This window comes from Spea bombifrons, chromosome 7 (assembly GCF_027358695.1).
Source record: "Spea bombifrons isolate aSpeBom1 chromosome 7, aSpeBom1.2.pri, whole genome shotgun sequence".
NCBI classification, from domain to species: Eukaryota; Metazoa; Chordata; class Amphibia; order Anura; family Pelobatidae; genus Spea; species Spea bombifrons.
The window spans coordinates 25,189,086-25,210,652 of record NC_071093.1 but is presented as its reverse complement, the minus strand read 5'-3'; the positions used below and the strand labels follow the sequence as shown (position 1 = coordinate 25,210,652).

General features: G+C 39.1%; 1 protein-coding gene across 3 annotated transcripts in view; it reads right to left on the bottom strand.

Moving 5' to 3' along the window:
* Nucleotides 1-306: 306 nt before the first annotated feature.
* The window catches only part of DHRS7B (dehydrogenase/reductase 7B), a 29,832-nt gene continuing 8,571 nt past the window's right edge, over nucleotides 307-21,567 (bottom strand). For 2 of the 3 annotated variants that reach the window (XM_053470693.1, XM_053470696.1), the window contains exons 2-7: nucleotides 15,583-15,758; nucleotides 9,508-9,623; nucleotides 8,586-8,799; nucleotides 7,161-7,253; nucleotides 3,100-3,252; nucleotides 307-720 (exon numbers count right to left, since the gene is read on the bottom strand). In XM_053470693.1, the coding sequence (XP_053326668.1) occupies nucleotides 515-720; nucleotides 3,100-3,252; nucleotides 7,161-7,253; nucleotides 8,586-8,799; nucleotides 9,508-9,623; nucleotides 15,583-15,758 (958 nt within the window). In that variant the 3' untranslated portion in view covers nucleotides 307-514. The remainder of the gene's footprint in view (nucleotides 721-3,099; nucleotides 3,253-7,160; nucleotides 7,254-8,585; nucleotides 8,800-9,507; nucleotides 9,624-15,582; nucleotides 15,759-21,567) is intronic. The other variant, XM_053470694.1, reaches the window with a different exon arrangement.

The following is a 21,567-nucleotide window of genomic DNA, read 5'->3' as shown; positions in this document are numbered from 1 at the left end:
CCATATCTGTTCAGTAAATATTATTTATTTAAACTTATTTAATTTATGTTATTTATTTTTCTCAGATTTCTAGTTTTTTTCCAGTTGACATACAGTTTACAAATTTGTTAAATATTCTTGCCAACATTAATTTTTTGGTGCGCGTGTGTGGGGGGGTGCTACATTGTGAACAATTGTGCTAAATATAGAGCAATTTCCATAGAAAGCAGATAATTACATAGTGACTGCTCAAAATTTGAAGTTTGTCTCAAAATGACACCATTTTTACAAGGACTTTTTTTTATTTTATGAAATACAAACAGTGTATTACTACAATTAGCTTTTATTCATTTAAGTAGTGACAACAGATTTTGCTGCGCTGTACAATGGATAATAAAGCATTTGCTGATCACCAAACGTCTAGAACGTTGTTTGCCGAGTTTTTTATGGGTTTCTCATGACACAGTACATTATAGTAAGGTTATTTTTTTCAGCCTTCCACTTGCTTTACAGAGCACAGATGTTTGCACTAGGTTCACATTTCCTTCATTTTTCTTTCCTTCTTTGCTCTTGCTGCCATAATAGTAAAGAATATTTTAGGGGCAAGAGTCCTTAAGTACACAGCCAGTGTGGGTACCACTCCAGCTACCAGGACCTCCTTTTTTCTCTCTCCCACAGCTCTCAGAACAATTTGTGCCACATCTTCAGCTGATCTCCCGTTAGCTGTGTTCTTATCCATAACTAAACAGTGAGATAAAGATGTTTGTACCAGCAATTTCCAAAGTCTTAAGCTGTAACTATGGAAAAAAAATATATTCCGGTAGAGATTCATATTTAACACATTGACATCCCTATCGACATACTAATATGTCCACAAAAAGTGTGTCAGGATAATTTTTAGGGCATATTAGTATGTCAAGGATTTTTGCAGTGGCAGAGAGAGCACAATGTCAGCAGGACCCAGATTTGCTAGTACACTATTACCATTCCAATGTCTGATTACATGACTTCCAGCGGGTGTCAATGCTGACATCTGGAAGAAGCCCATAGGAGTATAGAACCTGGAGGGTCCGTTCTGACCCTGCTGGGATCTCTGGTCATTGGTCAGGAGTGTAGAAGAAATTCTAAATGCAAAAAACTGTTTTTTCTATTTTATATACACTTACAGTTTTATAAGATGGCCACGACAAAAAAAAAAACAGTTATATCTAATTTGAGTGGGTACAGCAAACATGAAAAAGGGGAAATGCAGAATTGCTCCAGACATTAAAGTAGGAAAAAAACATTGGTCCTGAAGGGTCTAAATATGGATGTTAACATAGAAAGCAACGGCAGATAAGAACCAGTAGGCCCATCCAGTCTGCCCAACCTCTGAGTACTTTCCTTTAGTACTTGCCCCTATCCTATATCTAGCTTGGCCTTGTGCCTTGCTTAAATGTCTTTACTGTATTAACATCTACCACTTCTGCTGAGAGGCTATAAAGTAATATTTTCTGATGTTACCATTAAACCTTTGCCCCTCTAGTTTATGGTTGTGTCCTCTTGTGGTAGTATTTCTCCTTTTTAAATAAACTATCTTCATTTACCTTGTTGATTCCCCTTAAGTATTTAAATGTTTCTATCATATCCCCCCTGTCACATCTTTTTTCCAGGCTATATAGGTTAAGATCCTTTAACCTGCCCTGGTAAGGATTATCTTGTAATCCATAAACCATTTTAGTAGCCCTTCTCCAACATTTCTATATCCTTCTGGAGATACGGTCTCCAGTACTGTACACAATACTCCAAGTGAGGTCTCATCAGTGATCTGTACAACGGCATGAGCACTTCCCTCTTTCTACTGCTAATACCTCTTGCTATACAACCAAGCATTCTGCTAGCATTACCTGCCGCTCTACTGCATTGTCTGCCTACCTTTAAATCCTCAGAAATAATTACCCCTAAATCGCTTTCCTCACACTTTGAGGTTAGGACAGTATCAAATATTCTATACTCTGCCCTTGGGTTTTTATGCCCCAGGTGCATTACTTTGCATTTATGTACATTAAATGCCAATTGCCACAGCTCTGACCATTTTTCCAGTTTACCTAGATCATTTGCCATTTGGCTTCTTCCTCCAGGAACATCAACCCTGTTGTGTCGTCAGCAAATAAACATACATTTCCATCAAGACCATCTGCAATATCACTAATAAAAATATTAAAGAGAATGGGTCCAAGTACAGATCCCTGAGGTATCCCACTGGTAACAAGACCTTGTTCTGAATATACGCCATTGATACAACCCTCTGTAGTCTGTCACTCAGCCACTCCTTAATCCATTCAAATAAGTCGTAGTAGTAGCAGTTCTATCTATAGAGAAGTATTTACCATATAATATATACTGAGTCTTAAAATTTACCATATTGATTATAGGCTGCACCCTTATAGTCTTCTATAGAACTGTTATACAGTATTTTCTCATCCACACTCTTACTCGCACTCTCTCTCTCTATTTCTCTCTACTGTCCCCACCAACCCCTTCCCTGTCTTCTTTCCCGCAGCTTTGTTTCTTCACTTGCCTCTTTTATGTTCTTTTGTGAGCTTTCTTCGTCCACTGGTATCAGCTTCGTTAACCATGTCTCCCAGAGCTCTTCCTCAAAAGAGCAGAGCCTCCATGCACACCCTGTTTGGAAGAAGGGCTGCCCCCTTGGTGCATGCAGCGGCTCCTCCTTTTTTGGGATGCACTCCAAGAGGCCAGAATACTACAGACAGATTCACTAAGAAAGTGAAGCGGTTCGGGACCTCTCTTTCTCCGCGAATCCATCTGCATTATTATGGCTTCTCCAAGAGGCCTGGTTAACACAGTTGATACCAGAGATAAGTGTGAGGAAGGAAGAAGACAGAAGAACAAGAGGCAAATAAAGAAGCAGAGTATACGGTCTGCTGAAAAGGTAGGGAGACTTGAAAGAGAGCATGTATCAGGGATATTCGAACGTGCGTCAGGAAAAACAACCGTATTTCTGAGAGACTTGGGACATCTAAGACAGAACAGGAGAGGTAAAAAACACACCACTCGCCAGACAATCCATGCTATTTTGAATGTTATTGCTTACTGAAACTGCTTTTAACGTTTACCCACCTCCATATTTGGATCCATCATCAGTGACTGCATTTACAGATAGATTGGTTTGGATGTATCCTGGGTTTATTACTGTAACATGGATATTATTTGCAGCCAATTCTGCTCTCAGACAGTCAAAAAATGCCTGTGTAGCATGTTTAGAGGCTGCATCTGGAAAAAAAATGTTTTAGCTATTAAATTTATCACTAACAATTGAATGCAACAGAAAAAAACCATGTTTTTTCATATTGAAATTAACTGGCACAGTTTGGGGAAGTCACTTTTCTATTCCAGCATGACTGTGTCCCAGTGCACAAATCAAGGTCCATAAAGACATGGTTGGATGAGCTTGGTGTGGAAGCTTTTTTTTTTTTTTTTTTTTTTTATTATCCCCATAATAGCTCCAGCACAGACCCCACTATCTCCACCCGAATTTTCACTAAGACGAAGAGGGGAAGGTATGAGTGCCTCCTCTACTTTTTACACTTCAATGACAATACCCAAAGCCTTCCCAAAGACGGCCCCAAATATGACCGGCTTTTTCAAATTCACCCCCTTATTACTCACTTCCAAACCAAATTTGCTGCATTTTATACCTCCCCAGCGAGAAATTTGTATTGATGAGTCCCTAATGAAATGTAATGGCCAGTTAGGGTTCAAGCAATACATTCCCTCTAAACGCTCCCGGTATGGGGTTACATTTTACAAATTGTGTGAAAGGAGTGGTGGCTAGACACTTTCCTTCCGGGTGTATGAGGGGAAAGATGCTAAGCTGGTTGCCCAAGAACTTTTGGCTGTAAAATACAGGTACAGGAAGGATGCGTGCATGTTAATTCACAACAATGCCACCGTTCCTGTTGCTGTCTGGGGCAAAGCACAGGTCCATAGAAAGCCGACCTGCATCAAGGTCTACAATAGGCATATGGGGGAGTTGATTAGGCTGATCAACTATTGTAGCCATACCTCGTTACGAGAAAAACGAATACATGGTATAAGAAGGTAGCAATTATTTTAATGCAGATTTAAAACTCAAAATGCCTTCTTAATGTTTTTTTTAAATAAACCCTGCTAAAAAGCTACATTTCTATCTTTTCAACTTAAGTTACTTAGGGAAATCTTGGCTCAAGATGAACAAGGCCCTTCAGTGACTCCAGGGAATACTGCAGTAATTCAGGTAGCACATTTTCTTTTCAAATTCCCTCCAACTTCAAAAATATCTAAAACACAAACAGTGCAGGGTGTGTTCTGCCAAAGGTCAAAGGAAGGACACAATATTTTACTTTCCCGATTGCTCTGGTAAGCCCAGTCTGTGCATTTTCAACTGTTTTAAGGAATATCATACAGTTGCCAGTTACAAGAAATAATTTTATTTTTTCTTTTGTTTATATACAATCTTTTCCCCAAGCATAGTGTTAATGTTGTTGGATAGGTTTTCACTTCTTGGCTAATTTTACAATTTCCTATTAAGGGTCAATTCAGTTACCATGTTCCAGTTTTGGCCTCATAGATTCCCCAAAACTTGCATGTGAAGCCTTGTGGGAACCAGGGGATGTTGGTGAACAAAATTTGGTGTTTCTGTCCACTATAGCACATATGCTGTGCAAGAAATTCAATGCAACATTGAAATATATGTGTAAAAAACACAATAAAATAAATTTCCTGTGATTTTTCGCAGACATCGATGAAGAAATTGCTGCCTGAAAAGTGTGAACATTACCCTAGAAAAACCTTGACATGCCTACTGTTCAAAATCATATACTTTTATGGGGTTAATTTGAATTGGGGAGGTTTCTAAAATGCCCAAAATGGGATATGGGCCCAGCAAACCAATTTCTGAAAATTCCAAGTTTGAAAACTGAAATGCACATATTTTGCCCTCATAGCTTCCTCAAAAAACGCATGAACCATGCATGTGAGGCCTTGTTGGAATTGGGGGATGTTGGTGAACACACAATTTGGTGTGGTTTTTTTTCTACAGTTGCACATATTCTATATAAAATCTAATCTGAAATCTAAAGCAACATATGCAAAAAACTCCCTCAAAATTTGGCAGCAATTGGTGATAAAACCCTGCTTGTATCAAAAGGACCCCAGTTGCACACCTTGACTTGACCTACCGTATTTGCTTGATTATAAGACGACCCCCCAAAATCTGAATATTAATTTATGAAAAAAAGCCTGAATATAAGATGACCCTATAGGAAAAAAGTTTTACCAGTAAATGTTAATTCATGTAAACTGTGAACAATTTTTTTTTAAAAAAAAAGCTATGATTGAGAAAAATATTTTGTTTTCATTTCCTTTTTTTTTTTTTTTCAACCTGCCCCCCCAGTTATGCACATCTGCCCCCAGGCTTGCCACTCTGCCCCAGAAATGCCCTATACCCCCTATGCCACTGTGCCCCATGATATGCCTTTTGACCCCTATATGCCACTCTGGCATTTAAGGGGTTAAAAGGCATATTATTCCAGCATGACTGTGTCCCAGTATTATTGAGATTTAAAATGCCACATTTGGGAAGTGCGCTTTTTTTCTCCATTTTGGTCAGTCTGTACCTATGCCCTATCTTTGAGCTCGGGCACTCCAATTTACCCCATCAGCCATTTTTTTTTATATATTAGACACCCCTTGGGTATTTGAAGTGCTTTTATTTTAACTCTTTGTTGAGATTTTTGAAAAATTTTAGCACTTGCTCAAAATAATAAACTTTATTTTTTTATTTTATTTTTTTAATAATCGAGGCATTCCAGCGACACCATTTAAGTTTAGGAGGAGATCGTTGATCGCCTCCTAAACGCTTTTAAAACAGGCGTCCGTCGCCATACAATGTATGGCGGCTGTTGACGCCCCGGGGAGGGGCCAGACATGGCCCCCGATGCAGATCTCAGCCTTGCTGTAATGCCTCGACATCGAGGCATTACAGCAACGCCGTTTAAGAGAAGAAAGTGATCGTTGATCACTTTCTAAGCTTATTTAAATTTTTGACGGTTCAGGACCGTCAAAGGTCATTAAGTGACCGTTTTTCCATATCGGTCCTGAACCGGCAAAGGTCGTTAAGGGGTTAACGGGGTTAAAAGGCAATTCATAGAGCACTCTGCCTACAGAAATGCCTTATGCCCCCATTTAACACTCCCTCCCTCCTCCAAACTTTCCGAGTCCCCGGTGCATAGTCCGGGCAGCGTGTAGAGCTCTACGCTATTGTTGGGGGGGCATGACACAGGAGGATCCAGGTCCCCTGCAACACTGCGGGGGATCTGGATCTTAGTCTCATAGTCAGACCTATTTGAGGTCTGATTATAAGACGACCCTGATTATATTTTTCAGAGCATTTGCTCTGGAAAAAAAACTTGTCTTATAATCGAGCAAATACAGTATTTGCCGTTCATAAACATATAATTTTTTGGGGGGTAATTAGTATCTTTGACCACTATTACAGTTATTAGCCTACCATGCCAAATTTGAAAAAACGTGATGCACGCCTTGCAATATTTGTCCTATACCGGTCAAAATAGATGAAAATCCTGACCATAGAGAGTGGTTTCCAAATGAGGACAAGTTAATTAATATATTTAAAATATTTTTTCCCCATTGGTTCAACGTGCTTAAATATGTATACAAAACTGTTAAAAATGAGTTTTTTCCCTCACTTTTTCAAGTTATTTCAAACGAAACAATGTACTACCCAGCTTTTCTTTCAAATGAAAGTCCAACAATATATGATTTGTGTGGGTACACTAATTGAGAAAAGGAGGAAATACAGTTGAAGAAAGACATAGCAAAAACGGCTCTGGACTTTTAGCGCTAACATGGTTAAAAAAAAAAAAAAAAAAAAAAAGCCCAGGTCCTGAAGTGGTTAAATTCCTTACAATGTAGTTAAATTTTGTTTGGTTTTATTAATGAAACAACAATAGTTGTGACTGCTCCTTTAAGTCTGCAAAACTGAATGCAGACTCTATGGTTAAAATGGGCCCAGGCAGCATTTCTGCTTTATTTTTCATACTGTTTTTTACAAATACATTTAAAGTGTTCACAACTTCCTTTATTTTGTTATATGACACTTGACTGCTTTATATACTTACACGCCGATCTGAAAGGAATGCTTATTCTTCCTTGCACGCTGCTGATCACAACAATGTGTCCCCGTCCGTTCTTGGTCATAGATGGTAGAAGAGCTTGAAAGAAAGAAAAGAAAAAAAAAAAACTCACTGGTGCACTGGATATCATTGAAAGAGGTTGCATGATTTTATGCACATATGTACAGACATGTGGATGTAGCCAAAGAACATAGGGGTTTATTCACTATGTAACAGGACTTTAATGGGATGGTCACTTATATATCTCAGAGTTTTAATCTCTTAATGTATCTGAAAAATTTACGTGAGGGGTTCTTTCACCAGACTGGACTGTACTGCAATGAAAATCTCATCTCAAAGCTAACAAGTGCATTAGTAAGGGCCCTCCCTAGCGATTTTAGAGTTTAAGAATTCTGGGACACTGTAATTGGTGTAGAGAAAGCCATCTAAATAAAAAATTCACTGCGTCCAAGTAGAAATGAAATTTATTTAATGAAAACAGGGGCTGCAATATTAGTTACTAATATAGGGGCAGTGAAGTTGTCATAATTGTAAAGTAATACAATGATAGGAACAAACTTAGTTCCCAATGCCAACAAAAAAACACAACATTAGAACCAACAATTATACCAGAAGGTGGTTTGATTTATCTGCGTTCATGTACCTAGTTGTCTAAACAACTGAATAAAAAATCTCAGTAAATCTTAATGGCATAATTATTCTGTCCCAATTTAACTTGTTTTATATATCATATTTACTAATATTTAGAAAACAACAAGTGAAAGTCAAAAACAGATGTCTAAAATGGTGTTAATGCGCATTTTCAGAGCAAAAAATGCATGCTCCAATTTTGGCCCAGGCATCACTATACTTTGAGAATGTTGAACACAAATTGGTGTTTGAAACACATTTTTTTTAACGTTATTTGGAAGAGACGGATATGGAAATTTGTAAAAGTGAGCATATGGAACACCCTGGGTTGTCTACCTCACACAAACATCTGAGATCTGATAGCTATTAAAGTTACACGTACCTTTTATTATTTTCCTTATAACTTCTAAAATGAGTGCAAATCTTAGGTATGTGAGTTGTATCCAAACTTTGTACAGGTATTTGACTATATATTGGCTTTTTATTTGTCATTTGCACTAGCCGTTTAAAGCTATAAGACAATGTGTTTTTTTATTGTTTATATTTTCATACTAACTATTGGACTATAATAAAGAATATAGTTTCAAAATAAAAAACACTACTTGCACTGAAAAAAACACAATATATAATTTGTGTGTGGACACTAAATAATCAACTATGGTTGAACAATAATGCTGTTGTCCACTAGTGTAAAAAGGACTCTCTCCTTAAGGGGTTAACACATACAAAAAATACAGAACCCTAAATTCAGATTTTTTTTCCCTTAAGAATGTTGCTCACCTTTAGTTAAAGCCACTGGTCCAAAGTAATTGGTGTCCATAATCATTCGGTCAACGCTTACTTTAGTATTCATGATAGTGCCACGGTAACTTATGCCGGCATTGTTAATAAGAATGTCTACTTTTCCCACAAGGCGAAATATTTCCTTTGCAGCACTTGAAACAGCTTCCACATCAGACAGGTCAAATATCACTTTGTGTGGCTTGTGAGTCTGCTGGACAGATAAATTCAATGCCACAGAGTATACATGTGGAACTATCACACACACAGCCCTACAAACAATTTATGTTTATCAAATAGCCTCCAGGGCTGTTACCACAATGAGAAATACTCCTGCTGAAACGCAAAGGGGTTATCATATTTCTATTTCTGAAGCACTATTTCTACTTCTGAAATCCTGAAGGTAATAATAAGGCAATAATATGCAAAGAGTTAGTAACAGCTTGTGTGCATGCTCTTTATGGATTGTGGGGCTCAAGCTTGAGCTCAACCATCCTAAACACTTCCTCTCGTTATGGCAAAATGGGAGAAACACATGGCAATCCTTATAATATGAGGTTAAGGTGGATGCTCCCATGCTACAGTATACCCAAGAAAAGTTCCTTAATTTTAAAATACCATTAAATAGGATAAATTTGTGTAATGATCAGAATATAGAAAAATGTCAGATTTCCTTTAACATCTTAAACAAACCAATATAGGCACAGAGCGCCAGACTCCATAAACTTTGATTAACTGGCTTGCCCAAGAAGTAGCTCTCCATGATCATAACATTGAATTCCAGTAAAAAGATAAATGATCCTTTATAGGTACTTTTAGGCCAATTACATTGTATAGATTATGTCATCAACATACCACAAATTTAGATAATGTTCATGCAAAACAAGCAAGTTTCACTTGGCTGTATATAAAAGTAACATACCTGATTGGATCCTTTTCCAATCCGACTTAACTCCTTCACCAGATCTTCCAATCTTTCTTCATTGCGACCACACAACACTAACCGAGAACCAGCTGCATAGAATACCTTAGCACATTCTAGAAAGGAATGATTGAGATGCATTCCTCACAGATTACTATCTAATTTAATAATGGTACATGGACCTTCCATTACATCAACAGTATTCAAGATGGTATATGATTAGTACGTGGAGATCTTTAGTTAAGTTTCTTTTTTAATCACACAATTTTGTTTATTGTAATGGAAACTGAAAACACACATTTTGTGTGATATACTAAAAGGAATGACAAGAAATAATGGAAACACCCATACAATATAATAGGAAGAAAAAAATGGAACATTAATAGATTAGAAAAAGAAAGGTATAATATACAGACAAAACCCTAAAATATATTAAAAAATTTTGGCTCAGGTTATGAGTGATAAGGTTTTCAGGTATAATGTAGGGAACGAGAAGGGAGGTTGACATTATAGTGTGAATGCCCACAGATCAAAAAACGATATGTAACAGTAAAACTCAATGGCAGACCAATCCCTGATGGGTAACAGATAAATCTTTGGCACAGGTGGTCCCAAAGTACAATTGCAGATTCACTTAAATAGCAGTGTTCTTCAGAATGACAGTATAATGTAAATGCCTGTTAATCATGATGGGAAGGTAAATTAAGTTGCAGAGAAATCCTCAGATGTATCATATACTGTCTATTTATAATTTCTGTTAGATTTCCCCTATCATATTTATCATCGCTAGAAAGCAAGGGGAAAAGAAACAGGTATTTTGTCCTATTTTGGTAATAGTCTGAAGTCCAAAACGGAAGATGGACAAGCTCTTGAAAACTTGGTAAAGCCAGACGAAAAAATTCATATTCAACAAAATGTTTTGCGTCTTTGTCTTCCTACGGACGAAATTTCTCTAACATTTTCGGTAATCACATTTGTCCTCTGGTTGCCATAGAAGCAAGAAATAAAACACAGACGTTCAATAGGGAATTTGAGATCAGTGGATGGAAGAAAGAGGGTAAAAATGAGCTTAGAGTTATAAGGTTAAAATAGTAATGAACTGGTTAAATGATCTTAACCCCTTCAATCCCCTATAGATGTACCGGGACGTCCAAAAAAACGCCTATTAAGAAACCCCTATGGACGCCCCGGTACGTCCAGCCCTTCGTGCAGCGTCAGGGACACAACCCTGCCGCTGCACGGGAGATCAGGCTGTCACTGCTGTCACTTTCTGCTGTCCGATCTCCCTGCGGGCATATCCTGCCCTCCGATGAGGCACAGAGACGCTGCGATCTCTATGCAGGTCTGTGAGGACCTGCATAGAGATCACAGTGTGATCGGTGCAGGGGGATCGCAGGGAGGGGAGCGAGAAACCATGTCTCTCACTCCCCCTCCTGTCCTGAAACAGAAAAGCTGAAAAAAATGTTAATTCATTTAAAAAATATAAAAAAAATTAAAATATAAATAATACTAAAAAATATTATAATGTGAGCTGTGATGTCACTGGCATGTTCAGGAGGTCCATAGGAGGACCTCTAACCATTTCTGTGTAAAAAAAAATATATAAAAAATACAAAATAAAAAATTTTAAAAAATTAAAATAAAAAGTTTAAAAAATATATATATATAAAAAAAAAAAAGCTAAAAAAAAATTATTAAAAAACCTTACTTCCCATTGCCCTAGCATAACATCTAGCCAGTATAACCCTCCTGCCCCCGTTCACAACCCCCAAACCCGTTAAGCCATAGGCATAAAAATTATACAAAATTGTACACCTTATAGTATGCTTCCTGGTCCTGGGAAAGTCTGGAAAATCTATATAAATTAGGTATTTCTGAAATCAGGACACCTTAATTGATAAACTTGGAGGGGATTTTCCATCACTTTACCTAATTTTGTGAGGATTCAGAGGGAAAATTTATTTCTAATCTTCGCTAGTTTTTACTAAATTTCGCATTTTAAATTTTCAGCTAATCATCCAACTATGGTATCAAAAGAAAGCTCTATCTCTCCTTGAAAAAACAATATATAGTTTACATGGGTACACTATTCACAGGAAAGGAGAATAATCGCTAAACCGACATACCGCAAAAATGGCAAAATTGCTTCGGGCTTTGAGGTACCAAATACCCCTGGGATTGAAGGGGTTAAATAAATTAATGATCTTAATCAAAACTGTAGAGAGTCTTAGGCACTGGCAAATGGCAGGCTGAGGCTCATCAAGTCTCACACATAAGAATCTCATTCTATAAAATGCCAAGATGCAGCACAGCAGTGTTACATAAAGCAGTCACAGTTAAATGAACAGATCCCCTGACTGCTCTGCTCTTCTATAGGCTCTTTCTTACTAGTCTGCTTTTTATTTTATTTGAAAGATGCAGGACAGTCATTGAACAGGCCGTCAGCATGATGTGACAGGAGTCACAAAGACCAGCTCACTGAATGTCCCTCTTCATTCATGCAGGCAAAATTCTCCTCCTCTTAGTTAATTAAACCGGCGATGGAACGAATAAACAAAGATTTTCATATTGTTTTTCCATTTCTTTCGTCTAGGGCTGCAATAGCCAATTGATAAAATCGATAATGAAAATAGTTGTCAACGATTTTCATTATCGATTAGTCGAATCGATTTTTATTGATTATAAAAAATGTTTTATTCAGAGCAAATGCTCTGAGAAACTCCTCTCAAACAGAGATCGGATTATAACACTAGAATCCGGATCCCCCGCAGCGCTGTAGGGGACCTAAATTCCCCTCTCTGTCAAGCCGGTGATTGTCCGTGCGATGCGCACAGACAACCGCTGCCTCTCCCCTCCACTTCCGCTGGGGCTTCTACGATGCAGCGCCAGCATCACATGACCTTCATCGCAGGTCCATCGTAGAAGCGAAGGAGTAACGGAGGCTGTCTGTGCAGACCCCCACTGGCTGACAGAGAGGAGAAGCCAGGTCTCCTGCAGAGGATCATCCTCTCTGTTAGCTGGTGGGTGTCTGAACGATGTGCACAGAGAACCTTTGCTACTCCCCTTCACTTCCGCTGGGGTTTCTATGAGGCTCCAGTGAAAGTGCCAGCCAGCAACGGAGGTTCACCCCCCACAAGACACCAGGGAGTCGGGGAGAGAGGCAGAGTGGTGTATGGGGGGGTTATAGTGGTGTATGGGGGGGTATAATGGATTTCAGGGTGACAGAGTGGTGTATGGGGGTATAATGAATTTCAGGGAGGCAGAGTGGCATATCTAGGGGAGTTAGAGTGGTATATAGAGGGAGGCAGAGTGGTGTATGGGGAGTATATTGAATTTCAGAGTGGCATGTCTGGGGAGGCAGAGTGGTGAATCACGGAGTATAATGAATTTCAGGGTGGTGTAGGGAATTTATTGGGGGCGGAGTGGCATATCAGGGCGCACAGTGTCATATAGGGCGGTATAAGGTATAAATGGGGGGTAAGTGGCATATTGTTATAAGGCATATCAGGGGGCTCAGTTGCATATCACTGGGGGCAGAGTGCCAAGCTGGGGGTCAGATGTGCATAACTGGGGGCAGTTTGGCAAATAAAAGAAAATATAAACAAGAGGTTTTTTTCTCATAGTTTTTATTAAATATGAACAAATAGTTAACATATGAATTAATATTTACTAATAACTAAGTATTAAAACCTAGTTTGAGAAACACTGTGTTTGGGTTCTGGTAGCTTTTATTATGTCAGTAAAATAAGAAGGTGAATAGAGAAATGCCAATGTGACAAAGAGATGAAAGTGTAAATTTTAAGTTTTTTATTCTGCTGGGTTTTTTTTTGTCTTTTTAATACCCAGTTTGTTCATTACATTATTTAAAATAAAATAAAAATTAGGATTTTGTTTATCCGATTAATCGAAAAAATAAATCAGCTAATCAATTATTAAAATAATCGTTAGTTGCAGCCCTACTTTCGTCCAATGTTGCATTTGTGGGTGCGTTATTAGGAGGAATCGCAGAAACTGTAAAATTCAGCAAGAAAAAGCATTAGTACAAAATGAATGCGCAAGTCTAGTTGTAATGAACTGCCATGCTGGACTGTTCCAAACAGGAGGCCTGGCATCAGGACTTGGAGGGGGCTGGTTGATCCCTTCTTGCTTTATTTCTAAGGAAGCGGCATACGGCTAGTCCCTGTAGTATCTGACACAATCCTTGGTCTTTGAAAAGGACAAAGGAGGTAGACTTGAAGTTGGGGGGGATTCTTACACTAAGGTGCCCAGTATTTATTTCCCAAAACCCGTTCCAGTAGGTCTTCGCTGAAAAGGCATACTGCATAGCTTATTCTTGGATACTTTCCCAGCATACTGCATAGCTTATTCTTGGATGCACCGTCAGCCACCCAAGACTTCATCAAGAGGGTCCTGGCTGTCATACAAATAGACTTAATAGCGGAGTCACACAAATGAGTTTGCGCGACAGCTGACATGTCAACCAGTGACGGACCAATATCCTCATTGCCCAGTCTTAGGGCCAGATCCTTTTCAGACTGTTGCAGCCATAATTTTACCGAACAGGCTACTGCTGCCGCAATACTAGGGCAGAACCCAGCCTCAGCTAACTCTAAAGCCTTCTTGACAGCCCCCTCTGCCTTCCTAAGCACAGGATCCTGGAAATGAGCCGTATCTTCCAGAGGAATAGTAGATTTGTTTGTGGTTATCGCTGCAGCGCATTCCTACATGAGAAAAAAAAGACATTTCTGAATTTCCCTTCCTCCTCAGAAGAGAATGATTCAAGAGACAGACTGTTATTTACCGTCTACAAATTAAAGAAGCACAGCACCACTGGAATAGACTGAGGACTCTGGGTCCCAAAAAGCTCAATGGTGCTCACAACATTTCAGGAATTCACTGAATCTGGAACAGGAGGCAAATACATAATCATTCAGGGGCTTCTTGCATTAAGAGCATGCTAGGTAGGTAGGATCAAGTTTTTATCTGTTTCCTGTCCTATCTGAAGAAGGGGCTACACCTCTTAAGTGCTGCAGGGGATCATTTTACCTCAAGGTCTTCTAAAACATGTAGCATAAATTAAAGCATTGCCATTTTACTTAGGACTTCTATCACAGGTTAAGTGTGATTATAGCAAAAAAAAAAAGTGTGTCTCGATGATATTAAGGTCAGAAGACTGCAATGGCCACTTCAGAACCGTCACTTCACAGGAGGGTCAACTTGGCCTTATGCTTAGGGTAATCTTGGTGCTGGAAACTCTAAGAGAATCCCATGCACAGCTTTCGTGCGGAAGAAAGCAAATTGTCTGTTAGTATTTTCTGATAACATGCTGCATTCGTCTTGCCATCAATTTTCACAAGATTCCCTGTCCCTTTAGAGCCCCCCCCAAACATCAGTGAACTCCCACCATGCTACACAGTGGGGTTGGTATTTATTTTTTGCTATAGGCCTGGCTGACCCTTCTCCAAACGCAGCACTTATAGTTGTGACCATAAAGCTCTATTTTGGTCTCGTTAATCCAAATTACAGTGTTCCAGAAGCTGTGAGGGGTGTCAAGGTGCTGTCTGCCTTTTGTAACAGGTTTTTTTTGTGGCATTGGCACAGTAAAGGCTTCTTTCTGGCTCGACCAAGAGATCCTCAAATTTTCCACTTCTGTGATTGAACAGTACTGGCTGGCATTTTCAAGGTTTTGTATATGTTTTTATATCCTTTTCCATCTTTATGAAGTTCCATTACCTTGTCACGCATGTCCTTTGACAAGTCTTTCCTGCTTCCCATAGCTCGGTATCTAGCCTGTTCAGTGCATCGATGTGAGAGCTAACAAACTCATTGACTATTAATACACAGACACTTATTGAAATTGAAAAGCCACAGATGTGGAAAATTAACCTTTACTTGCCATTTAAACTTGTGTTATGGCTGATCGGTGTGAGATTTAGACAAACCCCTAAGACATTTCTTCCATCGTTTATGGACGATTTCTTCTTTTCATTCCTTAGTATGTTCCCATCTTATTACATGAGTAAATGCTCATAAAAGTAAGAAACGTGTAAAACATTATTGTTCCATGAAACCTACCTTTGCCGAGGCCAGATGTGGCCCCAGTAATCACCACAACCGCATCCTGAATGTAAGCATTACTGCGCAGTCTCTGTAACACTCTATACAGACCATAGACTCCAGCACTGCCCAGAAGAAGGGGAATGATGACCCATGATGTCAAATCCATTTGCTTCCACTGGAATAAACCACGTCTACAAAAAATAACAGTATAACAGAGTGTCTGGTCTAAAGGTAAAATAAATATAACATACATACTGTTTATGCAATAAAGGCCATTACTGGTACCATTTGTGGAACGTTATTTTTATTGGTAAAATTGTTATAAAAATAACTTTCAAAGTCTTTAGTTCAAGACCTTATTACAATACAAGGGATATAGGTGTCTTTACCAGTTTACCAGTCCCCGTTAGCAGAATATCTTACTGCTTGAGTCACTTTCCAAAGTGCAGAATTGTTTTATTTACATTCCCTGCCTTAAAACAATACTTAAATTAGCAGGTTAGGTTTAACCTAACCAAACCGATGCCGAGGCATTCAGCAACACCGAGATGGGCATCAGGGGGCAAGTGCTGCCCCTCCCAGTGGCATCAATGTTCGCCTTACACTGTAGGGAGGCAGATGGCCGTTTTAAAATGGTGTCGCTTAAATGCCTCGATAGCGAGGCATTCAGAGACTCCGAATATACACATATAAAATAATCGTTAGTTGCAGCCCTAGACCATATATAAAGTTACAAGTTGAAAAATGCGCACTTCCCAAATGTGGCATTTTACCTCCCAAACAACCCAACAAACCCATGCATCTACTGTACTCAGTAGATGTTGCTGAATACATACTGTGACAGTGGCATATGCTAGGAGCTGTAAATTCACACCTGAAGAACAATTTGAATGATAAAACACAAAAAAATTACCAAAGTTTGAGAAAGGGTGGTAGTAGAATTAGTGCACGGAATGGGTTAAAATACCAGTTTTTGAAACACCCTGGGATGTCTAGTTTTCAAAAATATATGGTATGATGGGCGCGGGGGTAAATAGCATTGGCCAGCTTTAAAGATGTCCCAAATAGCACGAGGCAGAAAGACCAGATTTAAAATAGAAAAACTTCTAAACTCAGGACAAATACTAGAATCTATTTAGTGGGTATTTTCATTCGTTTTTGTAGAGGAGTAAAAGATTTTTCAAATAAAAGTGAAAAAAAAACAGATGATATAATCAAATTGTATCTGAAGAAAGCCCTTCTTGGCCTGAACTCCCCCAATATAACTTGTGTGGGTACACTAAAAAGGAGAGGAGAAAATTACCGCTAAACACGAGCGCCACAAAAGTGTTAAAACAGCCTTTGTCATGAAAGGTACAAAAATAAAAAGAAAAAGTCTGGTCCGTAAGGGGTTAATATATTTGTGGCAATTACAGGGCAAATATTAGAAATCATACATTACTGTTTCAAAGCAATGCTGTTGCATTATTTGGGAGTGTATATGGGATTGTATTAGTACTCACGAACAAATAAATAACCGAAGGTACATGTTTTTGAAAAGTAGAAAGTAGGCTCTTGTCATGCAGCCATTTGGCCACCAATCTTAGCAAAAGTTATGTATTATTTTTAGTGTTTATTATTATTATTATTATTTTTTAACGTCAACAATAACAGTTGTCCCTTCGAATTACAGAAACACCCTATATGTATATGTTATGATATTGTTTTTAAAAATCTGTACACTACGCGACGCTAGGGCGACCACATGTCCCAGAATCAGGGGCTTTAAACGCGGTCTTTTTTTTTTTTTTGACGCAGAGGAGAGAGAGGGGCGCCGAGCGTTTACTCATGAAGTTTTCAGCAACCACTCGGCGCTTCTCAGTCTCTTCCGCAAGGCCTCTAGCTCGGTGGCAGTGCCGGCAATTCATGCTGAGCGCAGTGAAGCAGCATGCAACACGGCAGAGCAGGGAGACAGAGGCCTCGCGCTCCCACCGCAGGACTCCAGGAAGGTAAGTGAACTTTAAAAGGGGGGAGAGGGTAGATAGTGAGAAGGGGTAGTAAGAATATTGAAATAAAGAGAATGAATGAACGTGTGGATGAATTGTGTGAATGAAAGTCTGAATTAGTGAGTGACTGTAAAAGTGTTTGTGTGTATCATAGATGTATAATTGATTTGTAGAAAGGCAAAGATGGCACGAGCAGGGTGTTTGTGGGTTAAAGATGGCACAGGCCAGACTGCTTGGGGACAAAGTTGACTCATGCTGGGCTGTTTGGGGACAAAGATGACAAGTCCTGTGCGTGTAATTTGGATGCTGGTCAAGTTCTATGTGGCCAATGTGGACGCCAGGGCTGGCTTTGGGTTGTGCAACCTGTGATCTATGCCTGTAATTTAGGAGGTTTTATCTATACCTTTAATGCCGAGTTTTTATGTGATTTCCAATTGATCTATACCTGCAAAGCTGGGTTTGTGTGTTATTCTAGTTCACAAGAGGGTTAGTGGCTGCGCTCTCACGGATGTGAATATATGAAAGAAAGAGAAACACAATAGTGCAATATGTCTCTTGAAGCTTATTTTTTTTATAAAATGAAGGTCACAAGGGGCTACTCACATTTGGTGGGGGCTTCTTCAGTTAGCCCCAAAGTATGCGCTTGGGCGATATAATCCTCGCCTTAAAGATTTCTTTGGCAGCACTATGTAATATGGGGGTTTCTTCAGTTAGCCCCAGAATGTGCATTTAGGTGGTATAATCCTTGCCTTGGAATTTCTTTAGCAGCAGCCTTTTGGAGCAGTCTGGAGTGTCCTCAATTCCTTTTTGGTGAGCAGTGATAGAATTGCTCACTCCTTAGCGCATAGGTGGTAAAATCCTCACCAAGGATATAGTGGTGGCTGACAAGGTATTCTGTTTTGTAAATTAAAAAAGGTCCAGGAGCAAGATAAATACTTCTTTAAAAAAAACTATTTATTTTAAACTGTTGGTAATAAAAACCAACAAAAGGTTAATATAAAATAACACACAAACGCGTTTCGCCTAGCACAGGCTTCCTCAGAGTGTATATTGTGTGTTATAAAATAAAAGGAAAAAGTCACCAATTCAGTGAGTAAAAGTGAAAAAGGAATATAAAATAGAATAATATATGTGATAATTAGAAAAAATCTCCTGCACGTTCTGCAGCTCCCAAACGAAAAACACTCCTCATAAACGTTCAAAACAAGATAAACTTCACAGGATTGGGGCGCAAGTAAAACAAAAACAACAATAATAGTGCAGTAGAAAGTGTACACTTAATAGTGTAAATGTGCAATGCACTCACAAAAGTTGCCGTATGGGAAGCTCATCAAAAGAAACCAAAGGGCTTGTTATCTTCTTTCAGTCTGGAAATGTACAAAACAGAAACCCAAATGGTGCAGAATCTTTTTATCCAAAATTTTAATAAAGTAGAAAAAAACTTACAAAATTGGTGGCATAACTCAAATGATGTTATGCTAGATAGACCATACAGTATAAAAATCCGAGAGTGGGACAGCAGATCAAACATCCACAGGTGAATCAGGATCCGAGACTAGCAGCATACAATGCAATATACTCAAATAAAATAAGCTCTCAACGCGTTTCGCCGTGTAAAAATGGCGTCCTCAGGAGAAAAAATAAAGTAAACAAAGTCCAGAGAAAAAGTCCGTTATATAGGCACTTCCTGATAGCGTGATGACGTCATTCCGTTGCGTCGTCCCGTAACCGCGTCCAGATGTCCTCACAGTCTTCTAGTTCGGCTCGTATTGTCTCATTTTCGTTAGTTGTCAATAAAGTTTTTGTGTTGTTCTCGTGAGCTGAGGGCGGTACTCCTCCTCGCATCAGTGTTATTGTAAACGAGTGAGGAATGACGAGCCGCTCATCGTACAACGGAGTGCCGGACAGAAAGAAAGTGGATTTTAATAAAACATATGGGACTTCTAAATATATTGTTGTGTTGTTATTTCGAGCAATCAGATAAACGGTCTTAATAAAGGAAAGAATGTGCAATCGTAATGGAAAGCATGGAATGTTAAAAGTGCACATAATAGAAAGTGCAGGCAGGTGAGTATAACAGTACCCATAGTGCAAATAGATATAAATAACATTATAAATACGGGTATAATAATCATTATTAATTGAATATAAATTAATATAAATAAGTTAAAAATTATTGTTTATAAAAATAGCCATTGATAAATATGATAGGAACATGATCATACATTATGTACACCAGTTCATAAATTTTTTATGTACACTAAATTAATGTGGATATAGGAAATATATATTGATATGTATTACCGTATTTGCTCGATTATAAGACGAGGTTTTTTTCAGAGCAAATGCTCTGAAAAATACCCCTCGTCTTCTAATCAGACCTCAAATAGAGGTCTGATTATGAGACTAAGATCCAGATCCCCCGCACCGCTGCAGGGGACCTGGATCCTCCTGTCCCCCCCCCCCCATACACACACTTACCGGTGCTTCCTGCTGTATTGCCGGGGCAGCGGGTTGACGTCTACGCGATCCGCTTAGACAACGTCCGCTGCAGCCGGAAGGAGGTGTGGCTAGCAGCGGGGGTTGTCTGTGTCCGTCGCGCATAGCTTCCCCGACTGTCTGAGATCAGAGTTCCCCGCACCGGTGTGGGGAAGTCTGATCTCTGACAGCCGGGGAAGGTATATACCTCCTTCCGGCTGCAGCGGAAGGAGACGTCAACTCGCTGCTCCGGCAATACAGCAGGAAATTGTGTGTGTGTGTGTGTGTGTGTGTGTGTGTGTGTGTGTGTGTGTGTGTGTGTGTGTGTGTGTGTGTGTGTGTGTTACATGGGGGCATAGGGCATTTCTGGAATGCCTTATACCCCTATATGCCACTCTGGCACTTACGGGGTTAAAAGGCATATTATGGGGCAGAGTGGCATATAGGGAGGTATAAGGCATTTCAAGAGGCAGAGTGGCGTTAAGGGGGCATTTAATAGAGCACTCTGCCTCCTGAAATACCTTATACCTCCCTATATGCCACTCTGCCCCATAATATGCCTTTTAACCCTCCTAAATGCCAGAGTGGCATATAGGGGTATAAGGCATTTCTGAAGACAGAGTGCTCTATACAATGCCTTTTAACCCCCTTAATGCCACTCTGCCTCCTGGAATGCCTTATACCTCCCTATATGCCACTCTGCCCCATAATATGCATTTTAGCCCCCTAAATGCCAGAATGGGATATAGGGGTATAAGGCATTTCTGGAGGCAGAGCGGCACATAGGGGGTCAAAAGGCATACCATGGGGCACAGTGGCATATAGAGGGTTAAAAGGCATATCATGGGCCACAGTGCCATATTGGTGTGGCAAGCCTGGGGGCAGATGTGCGTAACTGGGGGACAGGTTAGAAAATACAAGTAAATAAAAACAAAAAAAATATTTTTCTCAATCATAGCTTTTATAAAAAAAAATAGTTTACATGAACTTTTTTCCTTTAGGGTCGTCTTATATTCAGGCTTTTTCTTTTTTTCCTAAGTTAATATTCAGATTTTGGGGGGTCGTCTTATAATCGAGCAAATACGTTAATATGAAGTTAATATCATTAAATAATTTTTATTCTACTTTATAAAAATTTTGGATAAAAAGATTCTGCACCATTTGGGTTTCTGTTTTGTACATTTACAGACTGAAAGAAGACCACAAGCCCTTTGGTTTCTTTTGATGAGCTTCCCATACTGCAACTTTTGTGAGTGCATTGCACATTTACACTATTAATTGTACACTTTCTACTGCACTATTATTGTTGTTTTTCTCCACATGTACCTGCGCCCCAATCCTGTGAAGTGTATATTGTGTTATTCTGTTGATCTATATCGCTATGTTATGTTTCCATACAATATTTATGTATACCTGGAAAAAATCAAATAAACAACCTAAGGAAACAGCATTGCAGGTATTGATCAATGAATAAGCCATACAAACACTGTTTCCTTAGGTTGTTTATTTGATCTACACCTTCAGTACTGAGTTTACA